Source organism: Dromiciops gliroides, chromosome 1 (genome assembly GCF_019393635.1).
Source record: "Dromiciops gliroides isolate mDroGli1 chromosome 1, mDroGli1.pri, whole genome shotgun sequence".
NCBI lineage: Eukaryota > Metazoa > Chordata > Mammalia > Microbiotheria > Microbiotheriidae > Dromiciops > Dromiciops gliroides.
This window is the reverse complement of record NC_057861.1, coordinates 438686267-438713268: the sequence shown is the minus strand read 5'-3', so window position 1 is coordinate 438713268 and position 27002 is coordinate 438686267. Positions and strand designations below refer to the sequence as shown.

Below are 27002 nucleotides of genomic sequence, written 5' to 3'. Positions count from 1 at the left end.
AAAGATGAAGTGCTGTGTGTAAGCAACAGTAAGAAGGCCAGTTTGACTGAAACATAGTGTGTGTGAGGGAGAGTAGTGTGTAAGAAGGTTGGAAAGGTAGGGGAAGACAACTTGTGAAGGGATGGAAATGCTAAATACAACAGTTTATATTTGATCCTAGTGGCAATTGGAAACAACTGGAATTTGTTGAGTATAGGTGTCATGAGTAACGAGTGATATGGTCTGCTCAGCCCTTAAAGAACATCATTTTGGCAACTGTGTGGAGTTTGGATTGGCATTGGTAGAGGTGCTCTAGGGACACCAATTAGGAGGCTGTTGCAATAGTGGAGGTTGTGAGAGCCTGAATGAGGGTGGCAGCTGTTTGGGTGGAGAGAAGGGAATGTCGGCAAGAGATGTTGTCAAGGTAGAAATGACAATATTTGGCTACATATTGGATATGTGGGATAAGAAAGAGTGGGGAGTCAAGGATGCCACCAATGTTTTGAACCTAGATGACTGGACCTTAACAGAAATAGGGAAGTACAATTCCTCAGCAGCATCTGCTCATTTCGAGCTTTACTGATCCCTAACGTGGTTCTTACAGGACCTCACCATCCTTAATTATTTGCCCTTGATTTAACCTTCAGTATGTATCCTCCAGAAACTTAAATTGGTTGGTGAGTTCCTTATCTATCCACATTGATCTCTTTAAACAACTCTTCCTTTTCTTCCTCATTGAAATAGTTTTTATCTTTAGAATTTTATTCTTGAGTTTGGATGTTGTGGTTCTTGCTACTGGGGAGGCCAAGGCTGATGGATCACTTGGGTGTTCTGAGATACAGTAGGACTAAAGCCAGTCAGGTATTGACACTAAGTCTAGCATCAATGATGAGCCTTTTGGAGTGGAGGGTCAGTAGGCTTCTGAAGGAGGGAGAAACAGTTCAGATTGGAAAAATGGAGCAAGTTAAAGCTTCCATGCTGATCAGCATTAGGATGAGGCCCATGAGTAGCTTCTGTACTTTAAACTTGGGTAAGATAGGGAAACCCATTCTTTTCTTTCCCCCCTCCGTCCCCCCTCCCCCAAATCATTAACTTCCCAGCTCTCCTGGAGTAACTTACTCTTTGGAATTTTAGGCCATGAGAATTTATGTATCTTGTCTCTAATCCCTTGATATCTGTTCTCCAAAAGCACAGGATGTTTATCAGACAATGTCACTTTTTTTTCTTCCTTTTAACAAATATCTAAAATGAGGTAATCATTTCCCCTCCAAGGTTACTATAATTCCTACTTCAGCAGAGTTCTTTGTTGGTGAGACAGCCGGGTGCTAAAGAGCAATTTCCCTTGTTACTTCTTTTACCTTTTGATGGATAACATGGGTTAGGTATGGTAGCTAGTTTCAGTATGGGGGGGTTAATCTCTCTCTTTCCAGTCCGTCCTTTACATTGCTGCCAAAGTGATAGACCTCAGGTTCAGGTATTACCATGTCTTTCTCATGCCCAAGAGGTTCCAGTGGCTCTCAGTTGCCTCCAGGAAAAATACCAACTTGTCATTTGTTTGGCATTTAGATAGACCATTTGCAACCTGGCCCCAACCCATCTTTCCTGCCTTGTTGTCTATTTCTTTCTTTTACCCACTGTATATTCTTTTTTTGGGGGGGGGGATGGGCGTTAAATGACTTGCCCAGGATCACACAGCTAGTAAGTGTCAAGTGTTTGAAGCCAGATTTGAACTCAGGTTCTCCTGAATCCAGGGTCAGTGCTTTATCCACTGCACTACCTAGCTGCCCCCTACCCACTGTATATTCTAATCAAACAAGCCCACTTGCTATTCTCCATATTGGAAAATCCATCTCCTGTTTCCATACCTTTGCACAGGCTGCTGCAACCCTGCCCCCCTTCCACACCTAGGGTGTACTTCTTCCTCAGCTCTGATTGCCACAGTCCCTGACTACCTTCAAAGCTCAGCTTGTATTACTTGCATCAGCTTGTATGGTGCCTATCCTGATTATCCCAATGATACTTTTCTCTCCCTAAGAAATTAGTTTACATTTGCTTTGTGTTTTGATTTGTCTTTACTTAACCTTTCATATTGTTCATATTGTTTTCCCTAATGGAGTTTTTCATACTGTTCCCTGATGTTCTTTCAGAGGAGGGGTTGTTTTCATTTTTGCTTTTGTATTCTCTTTGCCTGCCACAGTAGTAGGTGCTCAATAAATGCTTATGGGATGAATGTATTTATGTTTTATCTGAGAGGCAATAGGAGGTTATTTCAGGTTCCTGAGCAGTGAAGGGATTTTATGAAGACTTTACTGGGGTGAAGACAAGCACTTGCTGGCTGTGTGCTCTTTGGCAAATATCTGAGTCTGTTTTCCTCATCTTTACGATGTGATAATACTTGCCTACTTCCTTAGGTTTTTGAGATAATGTGTGTGAATTTGGGAAAGCTCTATCTATATAAATGTGTTATTTTAAACATAAAAAAATAGATATGCCATGACTGCTACCTCCACTATCACCACTGCTGTTGTGATTGCCTCTTGTTGAAATGGCTCCAAGCCTTGGGGAGGAGGTATTTTGATGGAGTTCAGTGATATGCTTCTGTTTGGAGGGATGTCCTTTAAAAATGATAGACTGACACTGTCAGATTCCAATGCTTTGAGCCTTGTGTTGTTTCTGTTTCTTCTCTTTAGCTGCATATTTCTGCCTTGTCTTGTCAGTCACCACCCACAGAGAGGGTGACCTAGAGGCTTGGGTGGAAATGCAGAATAAAGCATTTCAGTCTTTCCTTCTTATGATAAGACTGATAAATAGTAGGGAAACTTTACAAAAATGTATTTGACACTTGCATTTGAAAAAGATTTCTTTATACAGTTGTAGTGATTTAGGAATTATGGGTTATTTGTGTGATAATATTGCAGGCACATGTTATAAAACAGCTTGTTAGAGCAGCCATCTCTCAAAAATGTATCACTGGGTTTGACCATTTCTTATAGGTCAGTAGTCATGAGGATTTAGATTTCTGATGAGATGATGGCACTCATAGTATGCAAAATAGAACGAAGCATCCCTTTGTGATGTATTCTTCTTTTCAGCTATGCAGATAGGCTATTTTGTTTTTTTTTGGGGGGAGGGAAGTTGCTATTTCAAGCCTGAGAATGGGTGAGGTACTAATGTGTCAGAAATGACAAACTATAAAAACTGGAACTTCAATGAATAGTTTTAGAATATCACAGTCACCACATTGACATTGAATCTTTAAGCCATTCTATTAAGGCAAAGTGTGATATCTTAATTTCAGCAGAGCATCTTTGGAAGGGTTCCTGTAGTCTCTTGGGGTGCTGAAATTCTTTTTATATATATATATATATATATATATATATATTTGTTTGTTTGTTTATTTAATTATTCATTTAGTGAAGCAGTTGGGGTTAAGTGACTTGCCTAGGGTCACACAGCTAGTAAGTGTTAAGTGTCTGAGGCTGGATTTGAACTCAGGTTCTCCTGACTCCAGGGCCAGTGCTCTATCCACTGCGCCACCTAGTTGCCCCCCGGGTGCTGAAATTCTTGCTGGCATCTTTTACTAGCATTTTTCTTAGTCCCAAGCATAGTTTACTGTAATAGAGATGTGTTTTCTATAACTGGAATTAAAAAAAAATCTTTTAGTCTAAGTAATTGATATCAAGATTTATGTTGGGGGGGGGCAGCTAGGTGGCACAGTGGATAAAGCACCGGCCCTGGATTCAGGAGTACCTGAGTTCAAATCTGGCCTCAGACACTTGACACTTACTAGCTGTGTGACCCTGGGCAAGTCACTCAACCCTCATAGTCCTACAAAAAACAAAAAACAAAAAAAACTAATCATCCCAGTTATCTCAAACATAAATCTTTTTTTTTTTTTTAAATTTTTGGCAGGGCAATGAGGATTGAGTGACTTGCCCACGGTCACACAGCTAGTAAGTGTCAAGTGTCTGAGGCTGGATTTGAACTCAGGTACTCCTGAATCCAGGGCCAGTGCTTTATCCACTACGCCACCTAGCTGCCCCAATGATTAAGTTTTTAAAAAAGTAAACCTGGGTTCAAATGTGGCCTCAGACACTTAACACTTACTAGCTATGTGACCCTGGGCAAGTCACTTAACCCCAATTGTCTCACTAAAAAAAAAAAATAAAACTTGTTGATGCCTTTTATTATTATACCACGTTTGTTTCTGGATATATTATTTTCTCCCCTCCCCCCACCAGGCAAACCATGGGGTCATCAGTTTTTAAAAGCCCCTAAAAACAAAGCAGTGTATTGTAGTACAGAAGGCCCTACAGAGGGAACTTGGATACCAGTCCTTCATCTGTCATTTCTTTTATGATCTTAGAGTAAATTACTTAACTTCTTTGTCTTAATCTTCCCATTGGTTAAGTGGGAGATAGTATTAGTGTGTATAACTGCTAATTTTAGAGTAATTACATAGCACTTTTACTTTCACGTACATTATTCTGTGTAAATTAAGGAGTTGTATTAGGTTAGAAGTTAGGGTAATCTGTCACATTAACCGATTAATCAACAAGTATTTATTAAGCACTTAATATATGTCATGTACTGTGCTAGGAGCTAGATAACAAAGATAAAAAGAAAATAGTCCCGTTCCCCTAGTAACTTATATTCTCTCCCTTGGGTGGTTTGAGTCATGGGGAAGATACTACAGTGAATCCTAAACTTTCATGGGGGTAATAGTCCTAAAAAACAGCACAAAAGTAAAAAGTATGAATGGTGACACATTGAACCTATGAGAAATAGGGATTTAGGATCCAGTGACCACCAAAAACTGTAATCTTTTGCTAGAGATTGCTGAAAATACACTTTTCTGCATACAGTTCTTTATAACAGAACATTAATTCTGATTATATATACTTGTCCTAACTCAGTAACCATGAAATAATCCATTAAATGCTATACATAAAATAAAAATGGTAACATGCAAACAAGTAATTCCCTAGAATTCTCTGACCTTTTGTACTAACATCTCAATTTTAAAAAAAGATTTCAGATAATATTGACAAGGCAATTGGGGTTAAGTGACTTGCCCAGAGTCACACAGCTATTAAGTGTTAAGTGTCTGAGGCTGGATTTGAACTCAGGTACTCCTGACTCCAGGGCCGGTGCTCTATCTACTATGCCACTGAGCTGCCCCTAATATTGACTTCTTATAATATATGAAATTTATAGCACCATAGAAACTGTATAGCAAATTAAATTGTTAAAACTAAAACTTTTTTTAACCTGAATCTTACCTTCCACTGTGTCAGATGGTGGTGTGAGGGCTTTGTACTGGATACTATATTGCTGTAAACCTCTCTGCCTTGGCCACCCTCTGAAAACCAGGGGAGAGATTGGTTGGACTTTAAGTCACTGCTGTCAGTAGGCATTGACACTAGTGAGGTCTCAATATCACTTTAGCGTCCAAAAGATTTGTATTGTGCTTTGGGGGGCATAAATACAATACAAAACATGAGTTTTAAAGTCAAACAATGACAATATACAAGTACATGGGGAGCTCTTTACAGTAGTAGAATGAACAGGAGCGGAAAAGTAGTGGATACCAGCTGCTCCACAAACTTGCATGCATCATGCCTCTCATTCTTTTTTCTTTTTTTTTGGGTGGGGCAGTGAGGGTTAAGTGACTTGCCCAGGGTCACACAGCTAGTAAGGGTCAAGTGTCTGAGGCCAGATTTGAACTCAGGTACTCCAGAATCTAGGGCCAGTGCTTTATCCACTGCGCCATCTAGCTGCCCTGTCATTCTTTTTTCTACTTCAGTTGACTGTAAATATATACAGTTGCCAATGTGAAAGTAAAAATGAGGTTATTAATAAAATTAGGAGAATGCTTATTAAATGCATGAAGTTTGTTATGCAATCTTTATTGCTCATATGGGCACCTTAACTACAAGAATCAAGGCTGTCTCACTAATACAACTTGACCCAACACCATGGACTTTTGTTTCAGCTAACTCTGCTCCTCTCAGTACCCATTCTCTACCCAAAATTTCTGAGGTAACCCTAAGCCATAATAGTTATTTGTCATTTCCTTTTCTATTGTGCACTTCAATATCAGTCCATAATAGTCCACTTTTGGTCTGGGAGGTTTGGGGGTGGGGTAGCTGTAATAGGAACTGAAAAGTCTAGGCAAGTGCAGTAGACCAGGGTCCCTTAAGGATTCTAAGGCTTGGTGATCTTGATCATGTTGGCCTGCTTTGATTCTGAGTACATTGCCTGCAGTATAACCCCTCAGAACCAGCCTGCATTCCAGATCTGTCTTAGGGAGCCATCTTTCTATGCCTCTTAAGTATTCTAGTTCCTCCAGGAACTCTAAACTTATTATAAAATTAACCATGTTCAAAAAACCCCTCCAACTTGACTCTGATTTCATTTATTCCAATGCAAGTATTCAGTTGATCTATCCTTAATTTTGGTACTTCATGTTAGATGGGGAAAGATGTGTTGTAGTAAAATGTATAATTCCTTCTTTCTTTTCTATTGCCACTTTGAATGTATTTTATTCTGTAGAAAGTCTGGAGTAACTGATCACTATGCTTTGGATGACAGTCATGCACTTCATTTGGCAAGAAAAGTTGTGAGGAGTCTAAACTATAATAAGAAATTAGAAGTGAGTATATTTTTTTCTTTAAAAATAAGTTTTATTGATGGCTTTTGTTTCTATAGTAGTCATTTCTGGATAGTAACACCTCTCCCTTCCCCCCCCCCCCCAATAAACAAGCTTTCCCTTGTAACAAAAAGTAGGAAACTCATCTGACACAGTGGCTATATCTGAAAGCGTATGTAACATTTTGCTGTCATAGTCTCCTCTACTGAAAGGAGATTTGGGCCAAGGTTGATTATTACTTTTATTCAAAGCTTGGTTTCCTTTTGTTATGCCTTTCATTTATATTGCTGTAGTATGTTATGATTAGGTAGTTCTACCTTAACCTGTCTGAAAACAAATTGACATTCTAGCCAGAAATTATTTTATTATCTTCTTTAGGTTGTTAGATTGATGACAGCATAAAGCTGTGTTTCTCTTTTTTTGTGTGTGTGTGTGAGGCAATTGGGGTTAAGTGACTTGCCCAGAGTCACACAACTAGTAAGTGTGAAGGGTCTGAGGCTAGATTTGAACTCAGGTACTCCTGAATCCAGGGCCGGTGCCCTATCCACTATGCCATCTAGCTGCCCCCAAAGCTGTGTTTTTCTTTAGGTTCTTTCAGAGTATAGTTCAGATGTCACTTCCTATAGGAAACCTCTCCTCACTCCCCTAGTTATTTGCATTCTTTCTTGAAATCATTTCTGTATTTCATTACTTGTGTACATATTATATTCTCCCAGATTATAAGCTTCTTGAAGGCAGGATGGTTTTAATTTTTATTGGTATGGTATGGTGGTTATGTTATGTTAGTGCCTAATAAGTGTTTGTTGAATTTAATTAAATTGAGCTTTGGTTAATACAACTCTACTCAATTATTGTAGGTGACGATAGAACCTTCTGAAGAGCCTTTATTTCCTCTAGATGAGGTATATGGAATAGTTGGAGATAACCTCAAGAGGAACTTTGATATCCGAGAGGTACGGCTTTTTGTTTTCAGTCACTTTATCTTGCCTGGGCTAGAAGTGCATCAGCCACTCACAGAGTCAATCCCACAGTTGATTGTCATAGAATGATCTGCTCCATTTATAACCTGGTCCCTGATTCTCCTCTCTTTAGGCAGTCTGATGTCCTCCTCCTCCTCCCCTTTTCCCTCCCAAAACTCTTATCTCGGTGACAGACTTAGTGTGGACAGTCTGTAAGGGGAGCCCTGCTGTGGCTCAGGACTTTCATACTCATGTTCTAGCCTCAGCCCGGCACCACCCATAGAAGGGACCACAGGTACCAGGATGCCTGGCCTACGTATGGCTTTAAATTGAAACAGACATGTAATATAACCCGTCTAAATGAATAAAAAGGAAATTCTTATACATCAAAAGACAGGGAAGAATTAAAATGTATTTAAACTTTTTGGCCATTGGTTGGCAGCTTTTCAGGAAGGATCTACAGGAAGGGCACAGTTTTATAATTTGTGTATCATTGTTAAATTTTAAATATCCAGAGAAACAAAAAAAGTCATAGTCATAGTTATTGTATATTTGTGTTTTGTTGGGGACAAGAATAGCTTGTTTTGTTCCTAAGCTGACCTTTAGTTTTCTGTAGACATTGGAGATGGCTTAAGGGTACCTTTATTGTTTTCAAAGGTGATACTTCCCTGCCCCCTGCTCCCCAGTGTTGCTGTTTTGGTAAATAGTTGAAACATCAATCAATGTGCCATTAGAAGAAGTTATATTTTAAACTGTATTACATTTTAGATGTTGCCAAAGCCATAGGTCAATATCTAAATCTTCTGTGATTAGAGATTGATGATTTCCTTCTTTCTTTGTTTCTTTGTTTCTTTCTTGCTTTTGTGGGGCAATGAGGGTTAAGTGACTTGCCCAGGGTCACACAGCTAGTAAGGGTCAAGTGTCTGAGGCCGGATTTGAACTCAGGTCCTCCTGAATCCAGGGTTGGTGCTTTTTCCATTGCGCCACCTAGCTGCCACCTATTGGTGACTTCTAACATGTGCATGAGACCATGGAATATTTAGTATCATCCTTCATTTTTGTAACTGATATAATTTCTTCCATAAAAACATTTTTCCAAAGTCTCTAGATAAATTTACTTTAAAAAGGAATAGAACTAGGCCTGTTTGGAGTGCTTTGCCCTGTGCCCTTGAATGGCTAGTTACCATTCTGATTAAACCCTGGATTTCCTACTCCCATGTCTTTGTTCATGCTGTTCTCCATGGCTGAAATGCCCTCCCTGTGTCCAATCTCCATCTAGTGCAATCCTGTCCTTGCTTCATGGTCTAGTCCAATATTCTGCTTCCTGATTGCAGTCAACCAAAAGTCATCTTTCTGTCCTGTGTCACATTGTTTGTGAACTCATATTCAATTCTGTACCACAGGTCTCTATGTATATTTACCAGAGGTTATATTCCTCAAGAGCAGGGTCAGTTGTCTTTCTTTTATCCTTGTATCTCCCTCAGCATTTTTCACACTGTTTACTGATTAAAAGACCATTTTACTAACATGAAAATGATCACCTAGTTTATCCTTGGACACCACGGTTACCACCACTGTAAAATATATTTTGGCCTAAGCAACGAAGCTCAGGCTAGACTACACCAGATGGAGAATGGTCAAGGGAGAGTATTGCAGCCCTGGAGAAGAGTGTGGTTGAGAGCATGGGAGTGGGAAGAGTTCTGGGTGATATGTCATCCTCTTTTCCTAGAGTGCGGACAATATGAGGGGATGGAGTGGGAATTAGGTCTAGAAATGTTAGTTGAGGTTAGTGCATCCTGGAACTGAGATTGCCTGCTGCACATCTCCAGATAAATGTTTGAGTACTGACTTTTCCTGACAAACAGTGGTGTCCTGGTTCTATTCTTTGTAGGAATAATGATTCTTATTTATGTCAGAGGAAAAGAAGAAGAGTTGGAGCACCTTGAATGTGCAAGATGAAGCTCTGCTGATCAGGCATCTCTCTGGAGGGTGCAGAGAAACAGGGAAAATTACAGCTTTGTTGTGAATCTTTTTTTCATTTTCACTAAAAAATAACCCGAACACAATTTTACAAAATATCTCTGTCATAAAATTTTATCTTTTCTTCTTCTAGGTCATTGCTAGGATTGTGGATGGAAGCAGATTTGAGGAATTTAAGGCCTTCTATGGAGATACCTTAGTCACAGGTATTCATGAGGGTTGAATGTATAGAAATTTCCCTGTTTTGGAGATGAGAAGCAAAACTGAACCTTTAGATTTTCTTCAAGTATCTGAAGTATGATTTGGACTCCAAAGTCACTCTGACAGCATCCTGAGTGTATTTGTCACTCACTGTATTGAAATACCGGAGTCCATATTGTTAATGGATTCAGGAACTATCTGCAGGTAGGTGGCTTTCTGGAAACAGAATAAGGAGGGAGAGGAAGAAAGAGGCTGTGACTGCCTGCCCATCATCAGCATGTGGAATTTGGTACTTCTTAGCTAGTTCTCAGGGGGTACTGATGTGTACGGTAGATAGATTGTGTGCCTTGGGCAATGAACACAATCTGAAAAGCAAATAAAGTATTTCTGAAAGTTGTTTTCAAAGAGTGAAATATTAAATCTGGTTTGTAATATGGAATAATATTTAAATTGGATGTTAGACTCAAAATGACAGAAAACAAATCTTAAATATAATGTTTAAAGCTTGAACCTGATGTAGGTAATAAGAAAATTGCATTTCTCTTTGGAAACTAGGTTAAAGTCAAGGAAGTCTAGATGAAGAAATATTGAGGCTGATATTCCAGGCTAAATCCTAATACTTGCCTACTTTAAGGTAGAGAAAGGGATTCATTCTGAAAGTAAGATTTGAACTTTTTACTTAAATGACTAATCTCTATTAATTTTTGAATAAACAGGTTTTACCAGTGTATTGGCTCAAGCCAGTTTTTGAACAGTACATGCCCTGCTTGCCAAGCAGTCAAAATAACATTCAGAACCCTTTCTTCTTTGCTTTAGGTCACAAGCAATTGGACATGTTCCTCTCAATTTTTGTGGGTTGGAACAAGTTCACAAGGGATTTCTACAATTCTCTTTGGACCATTTATTCTTTTTTCCTCATTTCGTTGCTTTCTTTGGTGAATTTGTCTTGCTGGTTAGAGTAGAGTAGACAGCAAGCCGAGTGTTAGTTATGGATTAGGCTGAGATGTTGGGAATAGAACATCTAGAATAGCCAGCATTTATATTATACTTTAAGGTTTTCCAAGTGCTTTATAATTCTTATTTTATCTTCACAACAACCCTGTAAGATAGATACTATTATCCCCATTTTACAGAAGAGGAAACTAAGACAAATAGAGGTTAAGTGATTTTTCCAGAATCTCAAAGCTAATAAGTATCTGAGGCCAGATTTGAATTTAGGCTTTCCTGACTCCACATCCAGCATTCTTTCCACTGGGCTACCTGGCTAGGTGTAAGTACCAAACTCGTCTTTTATTTTTTAAATTTTTTAAATTTTTCAAATTTTTTTTTAGTGAGGCAATTGGGGTTAAGTGACTTGCCCAGGGTCACACAGCTAGTGAGTGTTAAGTGTCTGAGGTTGGATTTGAACTCAGGTCCTCCTGAATCCAGGACTGGTGATCTATCCACTGCGCCACCTAGCCGCCCCTCGTCTTTTATTTTTATCAAAGTGAAGTAATGTTTATTAAAAACAAATAAAAAATTCACTTCTAATAACGTTAAATCATTAGCAGTTCCCCTCCCCCAAACCAAAACAATCTATGCAGTATTCTGTTTTGCCTATTTATTTAATCATCAGTTTAATTTGATACTCAGTGTTACAGTCTCTTTCCATCTTGGTTTTATACAGCAGAAGTTCTAGATTAATATTGACATTATTATTCATGGTTCTGAAAGCCATAGTACTTGCCAGGCCTTTGGGTCAGCTGCTTCTTTAGGTTTTCAAAATAGCTAACCTTCATCTTCCTGTGTGCGTGCGTGTTTTGTTTTTTAGTTTAGTTTTAGTTTGGTTTTTTGCCTGTAGCAATTCTTTGTAGCAACCTTTGAGCAATATTTTCCCTGCAGTGAATCTCTTCTCAGCTAAATTCCTTTTCTTAGAGTAAATTGGCTTCTTACCCAGCTTGACTTTCCACTAGCTTTTTCAAAACAACCTCTTTAAGCAGGCCATTTGGGTAGGAAAAAACTGTGGTTGGTCATGTAATTGATTAACTTGCTTTCAAGGCAAGTAAATGAAGAGGGTGAATGCAGATTGGCTAAAAGAGCCAGGTTTATTTTAATACCAAACCAACATGGTTTATCTAAATCAGCTATTTAAGAGTTGCTACATGTAAGTAAAACAAATAGATTTTTCCCCCTAGATAATATGACTATTAAAAAACAAACAAAGCTAAAACAGAAAAATTTAAAAAAATCTGGGTAATAGAAATGTGACCTTGACTTTTGTTGGGGCCTAGACCTGTGATTTTATTGGTACAGGGAGTTTCTGGTGAGGAAATTGTAGGAGCTACAGATTTTCACCTTCTCTGCAATTTCTAGTTTTAGAGAATTATGTGAATTACACTGAGAAATTAAGTGATAAGTCCAGGGTTACACAGCAAGTATGTGACAGAGATGAGACTTAAACCTGGTCTTCCTGACTTGAAGGCTATGTCTCTATTTACTACGCCTCAGACACTTAGAAGCTGTGTGACCTTGGGCAAGTCACTTAATCTCTGTTTGCCTAGGAGTCAGCTAGGTGGCTCAGTGATTGGAACCCTGGGTCTGGAGTCAGGAAGACTCTTCTTGATTTCAGATCTGGCCTCAGACACTTTAGTAGCTCTGTGACCCTTGGCAAGTCACTTAACCTCTCTTTGAAGAAGGAAATGGCAAACTATTTCAATATCCTTAGTAAGAAAATCCCATGGTTCATGGGGCCATAAAAAGTTGGACACAACTGAATGACTGAATGACAACAACTATTCCATGCTACCTCTTTCACATTAACTGTACCATTCAGCAGATGTCCATGGGTTTTTTTTTTATCAGAAATAAATGTCACTTTTTTTTTTTTAGGATTTGCTAGAATATTTGGCTACCCAGTGGGAATTATTGGAAACAACGGAGTTCTTTTCTCAGAATCTGCAAAGAAGGTAAGTAATATCTAAAAGATTATCAAGATTTTCTTTCATTTTTAATTTAGTATCACTAACTTTGGTTTCTTTTCTTTTTTTAAATTGCTTTTTTATTCTGAACTTAATATACACCAAATAAAATGAGCACATCTTTATACACGTAGGATACATACAGGCAAAAGGTTTGTATGTAAAACTGCAAATATTTTATGTATTTAAAGTATTTAGTAAATTCCAGAGATAACTTTCAAAGTTATTCTGTTTCTCTTTATCACGTACTTTGAAAGTTAAATGTGGAAGTAAAACAACTTGAAAGAAAAGACATTAAAACATTCTGCTTTCTCATCTCGTTTGGTATCTACTACACCCATGAAAGAACTCAGCAGGTGCATTGGCAAGCAGGATTACTTGGTTGTGTGTATATATTTTAGGGTCACTTTTTAACATGGTTGACACTTAGTATGAAATAGTCAAACCTTCCTGGAACACTGTCTGAAAGAAAATAAACCAGTATACCTGCTGGTTCTTGGGAAGTCCTTACAGAACACTTGAGAGCATAACTGCTATTGAAAGTAGCTGCATTTTCTTTGAATGATATTATTTCCTAATTACATGTAAAAACATTAAAAAAAATTTTTGAGTTCCAAGTTCTCTCCTCTCTCCTCTCCCCCCTCCCTGAGAGGGCAAGCACTTTGATGTAGGTTATATATTTGCAGTGTATCATTGTCATTGTTCAGCTATGTCCAACTATTCATGACCCCATTTGAGGTTTTCTTGGCAAAGATATTGGAGTGTTTTGCCATTTCCTTCTCTAGCTCATTTTACAGATGAAGAAACTGAGACAAACATGGTGGATGACTTCCCCAGGGTCACACAGCTAGTGTCTGAGGCTGGATTTGAGCTCAGGTATACCTGACTCCTGGCCCAGCACTCTATCCACTGTGCCACTTAGCTGCAATGTATTTTCAGCTAGCATAAAGACAACTCGTCTTGCATCACAGCCTCACTCTCTAGTGCTCAGTTGGAGATCAGCTCATATCCAAAATCTTGTTGCTGATACAGATTTCTATGCTCAATTATTGTTCTGGCCTTCTCTGAATTTATAGACTAAAATCCAGTTTTACATTTTGGGGAAGTGGGGGAACAATGGGGATGATGTTGAAGCTGTGGTTTTTAAAAGTGCAGAATGATGTAGTTTAGTCAAAATAGTACTAGCTTTTAAGTCAGAGGACCTGGCTTCATATTTTGCTTTTGACACCTCCCGCTGTGTGAACCTGGACAAGTTACTAAACCTCTCTGGGCCTCCCTCAGTTTTCTCCTCTGTAAGATGAGTGAGTTAGATTTGGTGACTTCTAAGATATCTTCCCAGCACTAGATCTATGATCCTTATTGTGAACAGAATGATTTTTAAAAGGAAAACCAACCCAGTATATAAGTCATCTCTACTTCTTCTAATCTGAGATTTGACTTCTGACTTTCTCACCTTAATATTTACAAAAAGAATCCACATATTTCTATTTTTTGTGCCATTTTTTTCATTCACAGATGGATGAGCAAGCAATTATAAGATAGGATGTTGGTTTACTGATGGAAATAACTCTGATAAGTAACCTATGGCTGTAGTAAAGCATGAGGAATCCTACATTCTATTAGCTGGTTACTGGTTAGCTAGGTAACAAGTGCTAGAATGGCATAACAGAAAGTATTCATCCACAGAACAAAGCATGGTAATCGGTAAATAAATAGACCAGAGAAGGCATTGGAAAAAAGTTTGGAAGGGAATTTGTTTGCTTTAAAAGAGTTTCCAAGGTGGCATATTTTATGGTTGGCCATAATACCTCCAATATCATAGAGTGACCTTTTTTTTTTTTTTTTTTAGTGAGGCAGTTGGGGTTAAGTGACTTGCCCAGGGTCACACAGCTAGTAAGTGTTAAGTGTCTGAGGCCAGATTTGAACTCAGGCCCTCCTGACTCCAGGGCCGGTGCTCTATCCACTGCGCCACCGAGCTGCCCCATAGAGTGACCTTTTTCTCCTGTAGAGGTTATTAGAAGACAGACAAAACACAGTTCTTGTTCTCAAAAGCTTAGAATCAAAGAAGAGTGATAGGAGAGGCACACGAGTGACTATAATAGTGATAGCTCACATCTCTGTAAGGCATTTCACTCACAACAACAACCACAGCTAATGTTAGAGACAGGACTCTAACTTAAGCTTTCTGATCCCAAAGTCTACTTATACAATCTAACGTAGAAAATATGTTAAATGTATGAGAGATATAAACAAAGTATATGAGTTAAGAAAGGAGAAAGATCATTTTTGGTTACTTGAATCAGAGAAAGTGCTGTGGAGGAGCTGGCATTTGAGTTAGGCCTTGAATGATATGTTGGCTTTCAACTGGTAGGAAAAAAAATTTCATGGAGTTTGGGAGGTTTGAGATGTGTTTACAGATCATTGAGTAGTTCAGGTTGATTGGAATGTATAGGGCATGAAAGAATATCAGTTGGGGCTAGAAAGGTAGATTGTGAGGCTTTGAATACTATGCTAAAACTTTTGGATTTTATTTAGTAGGTAGCTTAAAACCATTGGAAGCTTTTGAGCAGAGAAGTTATGTGATGAACTGTATATTAAGAAGATCATTCAGGACTCTGATTAATGCAGTGAACCATCATGAATTCCAAGGACTGATGGTAATCATACCTCCTACCTCTCAGTAGCAATGTGGTAAAACATCGGTATGGTGGATGGAGCACTGGCCCTGGAGTCAGGAGTACCTGAGTTCAAATCCGGCCTCAGACACATAACACTTACTTGCTGTGTGACCCTGGGCAAGTCACTTAACCCCAATTGCCTCACTAAAAAACAAACAAACAAAAAAACCATGGGTATGAAATGAGACATGTATTGTTAGATATAAACAATATGTTATAAGGGTAGTGGAGGAATAATTAGGAAGTAACATTGATGTTTTAAAAAACTATCAACAAAACACAAGGAAGAAAGAGTAATCTAGCATCAATATATAGAATGGGTTAGTAGGAAAAAGATGGAGACAGGAAAGTCAATTAAGAGGCCTTTGCAAATAGCACAGGCCTGAGGTAATGAGGTCCCCAACTAGGATGGAGACAGTGTGAGTGGAGAGAGAGAGGGGATTGTTTTAAGAGATGTTGCTGAAGTAGAATCAATGTAACTTGGCAACTGATTGAATATAGGAGGTGAGGGAGAGTGAGGAATCAGAGATGACTGAGGTTTCAGACCTATGTTAACTATGAGAATATTGGTGCCTTTAACTAATATTGGAGTTAGAAGGAGAAACAGATTTGGGGGGATGGGAGCAGGTGTAATTTTTGAATATGCTGCCAATTTTTCCATATTACTTTAAAATATGGAGGTTATTCCATTAAGGTGATCAAACTTTGGGCATCATGCTTCATAGAGGTTTACTAGGGAGGTCTTTGTATATCATTTGTTGAGATACATGGTTACCTGTGATGGTAGGCACTGTATGTAGAAATGTTCTATAGACCAAGAATGGGTTGTACAGATGAAAAAGCTGGTGATAGTTGGCTCTGTCCAGGTCAGTAACTTGATTGGTTAGTTACAGGGTTTGGGAAACTTCTACCACCTGTTTTTGTATAGCCCACAGTTAAGAATGGTTTTTACATTTTTAACTAAAATTTTATTGTATTTAAAAATGTAAAAACTATTCTTAGCTTGTGGCCAGCTGCAGTATGGGCTAGTTATTTTTACACAAAAACACTCATCTAGCTCTCAACAAAAATATTTTTAAAAATCTCTCTTCTGCATCCATGAACTTTTTTATCTTCAGTAGGACAGATGTCTTTGACTTTATGTCAAAAAGGTGGCTTTAAGAGAGTATAGATGGGGGGCAGCTAGGTGGCACAGTGGATAAAGCACTGACCCTGGATTCAAGAGGACCTGAGTTCAAATCTAGCCTCAGATACTTGATACTTACTAGCTGTGTGATCTTGGTCAAGTCATTTAACCCTCATTGCCCCACAAAAAGAAAGAAAAAAAAAGAGAGAGTATAGATGACTCAGGTCAGTTTCATTAGCAACATCAGAAATAGAGGACAGAGCATGTATCCTACCACTAATGGATCAGTAGCTTTTGGTATAACCATATTGTTATTGATATACTGTTAAATATGCAAGGTGAATTTAATTTTGTCTTTTTCCCTAGGTTGTCCTGTTTTGTTTTGAAGGAAGCATAGTAATATATTTGCAATCATTATTTAATTGTAATTAATTATAATCATAATTAAATGTATTATAATTATATTTTTAAAACCCCTTCTTTTGGTCTCTTCTTACAGGGAACTCACTTTATTCAGTTATGCTGCCAAAGAAAGATTCCTCTTGTGTTTCTTCAGAATATTACTGGTAAGAAAATAACTGTGATTGGTTTTGATGATTTGCTATAGAGTCTTTATTCAAGGAGTAACACTTTCTACCTGAATCTTAGCTACTTTAAGGAATCAACCTGTGTGACTTCTCCTGGCCCTTGTGAGTACCTGAATTGCAAGCATTTAGTAAGCTCCATAGGGACCAGGAATTGTGTCATATGCCCTCAGATACAAAGACAAAAATAAAGCAGTACCTACCCTCAAGGAGTTTTTGTTCTATTGGAGGAGACAACATTTACATAAATATAAATTTACAGGATATAAATGCATCTACCTTTTTGTATATACACTTTTTTTTTTTAGTGAGGCAATTGGGGTTAAATGACTTGCCCAGGGTCACACAGCTAGTAAGTGTTAAGTGTCTGAGGCCAGATTTGAACTCAGGTACTCCTGACTCCAGGGCCGGTGCTCTATCCATTGCGCCACCTAGCTGCCCCCTGTATATACACTTTTAATACATAATAATTATTATGTATACATATATACACATTGCATGTATGTAAGCTGTATATCTATGCACATATAGTATATCTATGTGAATTTGCAGAGTGGAGCGTAGGCAGGAGGGCAAAAACAACTGAGGAGATGAGAACAGGCTTCATGTATACAACACACACGAATACCCAGTGATGGTGCTTCCCTCTCTACAGTCCTACTGAGGCTGCTTTTCTAGTTCCTACATTTTCTCAATAGAAAATCAGCTTCCTTGAGCTAGCGATCCCTCTTGGTGCTTGGTGTGGGGAAGACACTGTGACTCCCAGGGTTGTTGTGAGAATCAAATGAGATAATAATTGTAAAGTGATTAGCACAGTGCCTGGCACATTCTGGCAAGTAATAAAAATGTGTTTCCTTTCTTCTTTCTCTAGGAGTAACTTTTAAGCTTTATTCCATTCATGAGCTATAAAATTAGCCTAATCATGACTGATAAGCTTAAACAGAGCAGTGGGAGAGAAAAAGGAAAAGTAATGCTATCAGTTTTAAATTTCATGAGTCATAATAAAAGAACTACCAGCATCAATCTTTATGGTTCTTAAAAGTGCCCAGAAGTTCCCTAAAGAATATCTGTGAAGGGGGCAGCTAAGTGGCGAAGTGGATAAAACACCAGCCCTGGATTCAGGAGTACCTGAGTTCAAATGCAGCCTCAGACACTTGACACTTACTAGCTGTGTGACCCTAGGCAAGTCACTTAACCCCCATTGCCCTGCAAAAAAAAAAAAAAAAGAATATCTGTGAAAGTCTCTATCTCTTTTGCCATCTTCTAATTAAACCTGATTTTCCTCAAGTATCAGTATTCCAGGTAAATGTCATTATTTAATTTTGTTTTATATTTACTGTTTCTGTTATTAAACAAAAACATTATTGTAAGGTTATCATTTTTCAATGGACATATGCTATCAGCTACAGTGTTATCATTTAAATATTTTTATCTTCATTTAATTTAATTTAACATTCCTTTAAAAATTTTGAATTCCAAATTCTTTCCCTCTCTTTAGCCTCCTTCCTTACCCATTGAGAAGGCAAGCAATATGATGCCCATTATAGATGTGAAATCATGCAAAACATATTTCCATATTAACCATGTTGCCAAAAAAGCAAGAAAAATAAGGACAATGGGAAAAATATGCTTTAATTTGCACTCAAAGTTTCATTAGCTTTCTTTCTGGAGATGGATAGCATTTTTCATCATGAGCCCTTTGGAATTGGCTTGAATCATTGTATTGATCAGAGTAGCTAAGTATTTCACAGTTGATTATTATTACAGTATTGCTTTCCTATGTACAGTGTTTTTCTGGTTCTGCTCACTTCTCTTTGCATCAGTTTATATAATTCTGTCCTTGTTTCTCTGAAACCATACCCCTTTGTTATTCCTTAAAGCACAATAATATTCCATCACAATCACATACCTCAACTTGTCCAGCCACTTCCCAATTTTCATCCTCTCAGTTTTCAATTCTCTGCCACCACAAAAAGAACAGCTTATAAATATTTTTGTATATATGAATCCTTTTTCTTTTTCTTTGATCTCTCTGGGAAACTACGTTGTTTTAATTTTAATTTTAATTAAAATTTTTTTTTTCCTGGAGGGCAATGAGGGTTAAGTGACTTGCCCAGGGTCACACAGCGTCAAGTGTCTGAGGCTGGATTTGAACTCAGGTACTCCTGAATCCAAGGCCAGTGCTTTATCCACTGTGCCACCTAGCTGCCCCCCCATTATTTTAAAAATAATAAACATTTTTATTTATAGTTTTGAGTTCCAATTTTTATCCCTCCTTCCCTTCCTCCCCTCCCCCTGCCTTAGGTGGTAAGCAGTCAGATAATGTAAAACATTACCATATTAGTCATTTTGTGTAAGAAAACTTGAATAAAAGAAAAACATGAAAGAAAGTGAAAAATAGCATGCTTCAGTCTGTGTTCAATCAATATCGGTTCTTTCTTTGGAGGTGAATAGTATGTTTCATACATTATCATTATTATTATTTTTTTTTTGCGGGGCAATTGGGGTTAAATGACTTGCCCAGGGTCACACAGCTAGTAAGTGTTAAGTGTCTGAGGCTGGATTTGAACTCAGATCCTCCTGACTCCAGGGCCAGTGCTCTATCCACTGAGCCAACTAGCTGCCCCTCATACATTATTATTTTTTGTTTGTTTGTTTGTTTTTTGTTTTGTTTTGTTTTGTTTTTTGTGAGGCAATTGGGGTTAAGTGACTTGCCCAGAGTCACACAGCTAGTAAGTGTTAAGTGTCTGAGGTCGGATTTGAACTCAGGTACTCCTGACTCCAGGGCCGATGCTCTATCCACTGCGCCACCTAGCTGCCCCTATACATTATTTTTTAAAGAAGCTTTTACCTAGTACTATATAACCTTATTTCCATTGGAAAGGGAATTCCATATATTGAACAGGTGACTTTAACTCATGAGCTTTTAGAATACAATCTTTTTGTCCAATGGAACTGTTTCAATACTATGAGGAGGATAATTATTCTTTCTTGCCTGCTGTCTATAAGTACATATCTACTGTGTTGCAGTGAATAATACTTAAGTGCTAATAATAAAAGAGTGATTTAGAGGGTGTCTGATGTCACCAGATCTTTCCTTGAGTTTTATATAAAAATAAAAAGTGGCTTACTGTTTTCAGTTTGACTTTGACTCATTCACTGAAAACGTTGGCTTTGTATGTCTCTATAAAACATTCATTTTTATTTCATTAAAGTTTTAAGAGAGCATATTTGAAGGTACAGCTTGTATTTTTAAACTCTGCTAGTGAATACTGGAAATCCCAGACTGACTTGGCATAGTATTTTTCCTCAGACATCATCATTGTACTGTCATCAGGATGAAAATATATGATTGTCCTGACCAAAAAAAAAAAAGGAAATTACTTTTCCAGATTGTTTGAATATCATTTTATATGCCATATATGTGAACTGCTTTGAGTTTATTACAAAACAAATTTGAAATCTATTTTACTCTTCCAAGAGGTCCACAGTTTTTGAATATGAAGTTCAGTAATGTTATATTGGCATTAAATAACATAATAGCATCCCATTTGGTATCTAAAAATAGAAAATTTAGGGGCAGCTAGGCAGCGTAGCAGATAAAGCACCGGCCCTGTATTCAGGAGGATCTGAGTTCAAATTTGGCCTCATACACTTGACACTAGCTGTGTGACCCTGGGCAAGTCACTTAACCCTCATTGCCCTGCCCCCAAAAAAGAAAATTTAGCTCTTGTAATAAATCTCTGTAATAAATAGGGCCAGATATTCATAGTCTATTTTAATGATTCCTATATATTTCGCCTTCAGGTCTCTCACTATTATGATCATCTTCTTCTTTGAAACTGTACATTCAGTACTCTTCAAGTATGGTGCCCAACATAAAGAACAGTGCTCCAAGTATTATCTGTTCAAGGCAAAATTCAGCAGGACTCTTTCTTTCCTCATTCCATGCATGGGGGCCGCTGTTAAGGATGTCCAAAGAAGCATTTGCTTTTGTGGCTGCCATATTACATCATTGAGCAGATAGTCCACTAGAATTCTTGGTTCTTTTATGCTTCTGGAATTGATTTTCTTTAACCCAGATTTAGGACTGTACATCTGTTCTTGTTAAATTTAATCTTATTAGAACCTCATATTTGTACATTTTCTAAATCATTTTGGATCCCTACTCTTTTGTCCATCATATTAGCAGCCCCTCACAACTTTGTGTTATCTGCAGATTTGATAAATGTTGTCATCTCTGACTTAATCCAGTTTTAATCCAATCAGTACTTAAAATGTTGAAAAACATAGGGCCACATGTGGCTCCCCAGGGACGAGAGTTAGCCCCCAGAGTTGAGACCCATTCTTTTATCTCTGTTCTTTGAGCCTAAATCTGCTGTTCTCTAGATCTCTCATACAAGGGTACTAATTGCTTGAGTGCCAGTAAATTAAGGTGTTGATGTGGTTTTATTTTTGATGTATTTGGATTTGGATAATTTAGCTGCAGGAAACCCCATTTAGGCAATCAGTACCCTCAACCCGACAAGGGATTGATTCATGATTTTTTCCCTCTTTCCCATATGGACAAATTCTAGGGGAAATTCAGATTCATGGAACTAAGAAGATTTTGTATAGATTTAGATATAATGATTAGATTTTTATATTTGAAATACTGAGGGTAAGTAAGAAAGGAGAAACCTGAACTGCTTCATTACCATCAAAAAGCCACGCAGAATCTGGTGTAGATTTGACTTACTTAGGGGGATCCTGTAATATCCTAACAAATGAAGAGTAATAAATTCCCTCTCATTAGGGAGAAAACCCTTAAAGAAAACCTGAATGACCATTGAGATCCTCCAGAAGAGCCTCTTGTTTTGGTACAGGGTTGGCCTCAATGGCCCTGAGGGTCTGTGAACTATGAGGGAGGAAGATGAGTGTGTTGAGGATTCGGCCTGCTTTTCCATCTCTTTTTATTCCCCTCTGAGAGAATTAGGCAGTTGAAGAGACTTTCCAAGCTAGCCTCTTCAGTTAAAAAGAGTAGACTGGATTTAGGTGTTAACAAGTGATGGACCAAGTATATTGTCCTGAGGGGTATCTACATTTTTATTTTTATTTTAAAAAATATTTATCTATCTATCAATCTACCTATCAATTAATTAATTAATTTGCGGGGCAATGAGGGTTAAGTGACTTGCCCAGGGTCACACAGCTAGTAAGTGTCAATTGTCTGAGGCCTGATTTGAACTCAGGTCCTCCTGAATCCATGGCCGGTGCTTTACCCACTGAGCCACCTAGCTGCCCCAAGGGTATCTACATTTTTAGAGCAAATTATCACCTAGATTGAACCTCCAGTTGTTCACATGCAGGGGAAGGTACTTGTGAAGCGAATGATCTTTTGGTCCTTCTTACTTATTCTCCTTACCTTTGCTATGGTGGCTATGGCTTTCCCTAGAGTTCAGCAAAAAGAAGTCATTGCTCTATCCATGCTGCCAAAATAATTAGAGTACAAGTTGGACCAGGCTGCTGCCAAGCTCAGACATCTTCAGTGTCTCCTCTGAGATAAAATAGAAATTTTATCCACAATCTGACTCTAGCCTACCTCTCTAAATTGAATACATACTATTGCCCTTTGTGTAATATAAGTGCCAGCCAAAATGGCTTGCTGGCTACTTCCTATACTCAGTATCCATTTCTCCTCTCTGTGCTTTTGCACAGACTGTCTCTCTTTTCTGGAATGCACCCATTACTTATCTGGCCACATAGTTTATCTCCTGTCACTTACCTTCCTCGCTTCCCCTACCCCTTCCTCCCCATCTTCCCTTAGGGTATGCCCAATTCCTAGCTCAGTGCCTGTCACATTGTAGGTGCTTAATTAATGCTTACTGAATTATGTGGCACTACCTTGTTCATAAATTATATCATTCCAAAGTTCTGTTTCTGTCCTTTTACTTAAGGATTTATGGTTGGTAAAGAATATGAAGCTGGAGGAATAGCAAAAGATGGAGCCAAGATGGTGACTGCTGTAGCCTGTGCTAATGTACCTAAAATTACTGTCATCATTGGAGGATCTTATGGAGCTGGAAATTATGGAATGTGTGGCAGAGCATATTCGTAAGTGGGCAAATAGAGAAACAGATTGCTTCTTCCCATTTGTCTGCAGTATGCCCTTTTATTCAAACTGGTTTTTAACATGGACTGATCCTGACATGACATTTGATCAACCAAGCCTGCTGTCTATATTATCATTCGTCAGGAGTAAAGCTGAATATTATATGGAAGAGTTTCCTGAGGCATGTGTTGTTGGCTTTATTTTTAATTAATCACTATTTTCATGCTTTTTAGAGAATGTTTCTTTTATCTCTGTACTAAGTGTAATTTTTGCTATTTTCAGGCCTTTGTTCTGATAATAATGAAATTCGAATTGTTTTAGTTTGATTTGTTAATCTGAATGTAATGTCTCTTGCCTTTTACTTGAAAGTAGAAATATTTATTAGATTGTTGAAAAGGAAATAAAAGGAAGCATTTTAAGATTTATAAGTTGGTTCCATGTACAAGTATAATTTATGCGGTTGGTAAGTAACAGAAAAGCCAACTAAGACTCACTATATTTGATCAAAAAGAATAAATTACCCTACCATTGTTAGGTAGAAGGGAATCTTTTTGTTCTACATTGTTTATACTTAATTACTTTTTTCCTTCAAGTCCAAGATTTCTCTACATGTGGCCAAATGCTCGCATCTCAGTGATGGGTGGAGAACAAGCTGCAAATGTCTTAGCCACAATAGCAAGAGACCAAAAAACAAGAGAGGGAAAGGAGGTAAATACACCTTTTATTTTTCACTCCCTCTAGGGTATATCCTATGGTAATGTTCAATTGCAAAATTTTTAGAATTTCTAAGAAAACGTCAGGAAATTAGAGCATGAAGCATAATAGAGTTTAATTGCATCCTAGTAATTTGCACTTAGTGAGATTTAAATGAATTTAATTGGTATTGTTCCGTTTTGCTTAAAATATTTTCAAGCATGTGAAGAGTAGGAGGGTTCTGCAGTAAATGATGAAAACTGAAGATTTTATTAAGCTTTGAAAGTATGAATAAGGGATGTTGGAAACGTCAGTGGAACCTTACTGACAAACCAAGTAAAAAGTAAAGGTTTCAAAATTGTTTCTTATTTTAATATTTCTATTAGATTCTCCTGGATTTAAAAAAAAATTTATTACTTATGACACTCAAAGTATTGAGTTTTAGAAATAAAAAGTAACATGATTGACTGATGCATGTTTCTGGAACTTCTCAGTCAGAAAGTTTTTTTTTCTCAATAGGTGACTGCCAGAATTGATTTAGCTTCTCTTGTATTTATCTTCTTCTCCTCCCATTCCTCTTCCCCCCTTCCTTCTTCTCTATCTCCTTTCTTCTTTCTCCCCCCTTCCCCTTCTCCTCCCTACTGTGAACACATTCATCACTCGCATTTATGATCACTTTATCCAAGAAGCAGAAAGCCTTCAGGAGGCTTAAATCCAAGATTCTGTGGTTTCAGCTTCATTTAAATAGTGAATCCATTGTTCAGTAATATTAAAGAAAAGCTTTTTTTGAAGAATGATGGAAGAACTCACTTACTAGAGAGTATTTTTTCTTCTAGTCTGTGGCAAATTTTTATCCATCCTCAAAAATTTTACTATGAAAGGTCCTTTATGTCTAAATACTTTAAAAGCAATACAAAACAAACAGAAGAATAGAAAAGCCCTCTATTTAAGAATATTTTTATTCTGAACTTTACAAATACGAAAAAAGAACATTTCCATTTACAAAGTAGAATATAAAGAGTTTACATATAGCTTTTTTTTTGGAGGGGGTTTGGTGAAGCAATTGGGGTTAAGTGACTTGCCCAGGGTCACACAGGTAGTAAGTGTCAAGTGTCTGAGGTCGGATTTGAGCTCAGGTCCTCCTGAATCCGGGGCTGGTGCTTTATCCACTGCACCACCTAGCTGCCCCCTGTTGAACAGGGGCAAGTCACTTAACCCTCATTGTCCTGCCTTCCTCCCTTCCCCCCCCGAAAAAAAAAATAAATTCGACAACAAATGATCTCATTTTTCTTTGAACTTCCTTCTCTCCTCTTCTATACATTTAAAATGGTTCAATGACGTTTTCTTCCTCTTTTTTTGGGGGGGAGCAACACTATCATTAGTTCCTCTTTCTCCTAATTCTACCTCTATTTAAATAAAGTAACCACTTCATCTTTGTAACAAAGTTGCATAGTCAAGCAAAACAAGCACATTTGCCATAATGAAAAATGTTTTTCCTTTAAAACTTTTCTGATTAAAACATTCTTTTTGTTACCAATCTAGTGTAAAAATCAAACTGAGCTAAAAAATTTAGCTAAAGAACTTGAAATTGGAGTTATTAAAATGGGAAGACTACTAGAACCAAGATGGGTGGCATGTAGTTTATGAGCTGCTATTGCTATATGGCATGCATATGTTGCATTATTTATGAATTTTTCTCGTTCTTCTGAGTATTCTGGTTTTTGAAAAGAGATTAGCTACCATTAATTTTTTGTAAGACCTTGCATTAGTGATTGACATTCTTGAAGAATTTTCATTACTTTCAACAGTGTTATAAGTAAGCTCAACTAACAACATTCAGAAATTACTCAAACGTACTAGAGAACATGAATCTCAATTTGAAGATTTGATTAAATCAGATAAATTTAAAGACATTCCACCTCCTAAAAAATAATATTTAATGCTCCTTCTAGAAAGATATTACTTGAAATATAAATGAACACATTGAACTTATGTCTTTTATCAGACAAAAATTATAAAAGCATTTAAAATTATTTTGATTTATTAGAAACATCTACTTTGACTTATAAAGAACTAACTTCAATTAAAAAAAAAGAACTAACTTCATCAAGAATAGTTGGTGGGGGGCAGCTAGGTGGCACAGTGGTTAGAGCACCAGCTCTGGATTCAGGAGGACCTGAGTTCAAATCTGGCCTCAGATACTTGACACTTACTAGCTGTGTGACCCTGGGCAAGTCACTTAACCCCAATTGCCTCACCAAAAAAACCCCAAACAAACAAACAAACAAGAATAGTTGGTGAAAAAAATTGTATCATTTAAGTGAAATTTTAAAACCTGAAATTGATTTGGATTATTTTCAGAATTTTGTACATAATGTAGACTTGACTCCAACAATATTCCAAACCCTACAATTAGACAAAAAGCTCAAAGAATAATTAGCATTATTGCATTTAGGAGTACTGAAGAGTTTTCAGTTTAATGAGGGTGAAAAATAATTTAACAGATCACATATAAGATTTAATATCAATAAATTTATTGGAAAAAGAGTCAGCAGATTTTGATATAACTCCTTTTGTCAAATTGTGGTTAATTTGTAACCATAAACTAGGTACATATACAAGAATTTGGTGAAAATCAATTAAAACATTCTGTGAGAATCAATGGAATTTACAATAAAAATTATTCTAAATTTTACTGTTATTTATTAATTGTGTGCTGGACATCCTTTATACCAGTTAAATTTATAGTAAACGTGTGTGTGTGTGTGTATGTGTATGTGTACATACGTGAGCACCCACACAAATATTTTAGGAGTTGTTAAACATTTATCAGTACACTATTTCCTGTAGTATAAAATTCAAAAGGTGCAGCTTGACTTTTAAAGCCTTTTACTGTCAGGCTCTAGCCTACCTTTCCAGGCTTATTCCCTACTTTGATCCAGTCAGACTGGCCCCCTCATTGTTCCCCAAGCTTGGCTTCCCATCTCCTACTCTTTCCTTTTTGCACGGATTGTCCATCACGTCTGGAATGCACTCCTGCTTAACTTGTACCTTTAATACTTTTTAGCTTCTTTTGAGGCCCTTCCCTCTTTTTTTCATCTT

General features: G+C 37.5%; 1 protein-coding gene across 1 annotated transcript in view; it reads left to right on the top strand.

Annotated features, from left to right (window-relative positions):
- Positions 1-27002, top strand: part of MCCC2 (methylcrotonyl-CoA carboxylase subunit 2) — an 87694-nt gene that overhangs the window by 48424 nt on the left and 12268 nt on the right. The window contains exons 9-15 of the mRNA XM_043975077.1: positions 6535-6634; positions 7489-7584; positions 9704-9776; positions 12640-12716; positions 17032-17098; positions 23053-23209; positions 23801-23915. Of these exons, the coding sequence (XP_043831012.1) occupies positions 6535-6634; positions 7489-7584; positions 9704-9776; positions 12640-12716; positions 17032-17098; positions 23053-23209; positions 23801-23915 (685 nt within the window). The remainder of the gene's footprint in view (positions 1-6534; positions 6635-7488; positions 7585-9703; positions 9777-12639; positions 12717-17031; positions 17099-23052; positions 23210-23800; positions 23916-27002) is intronic.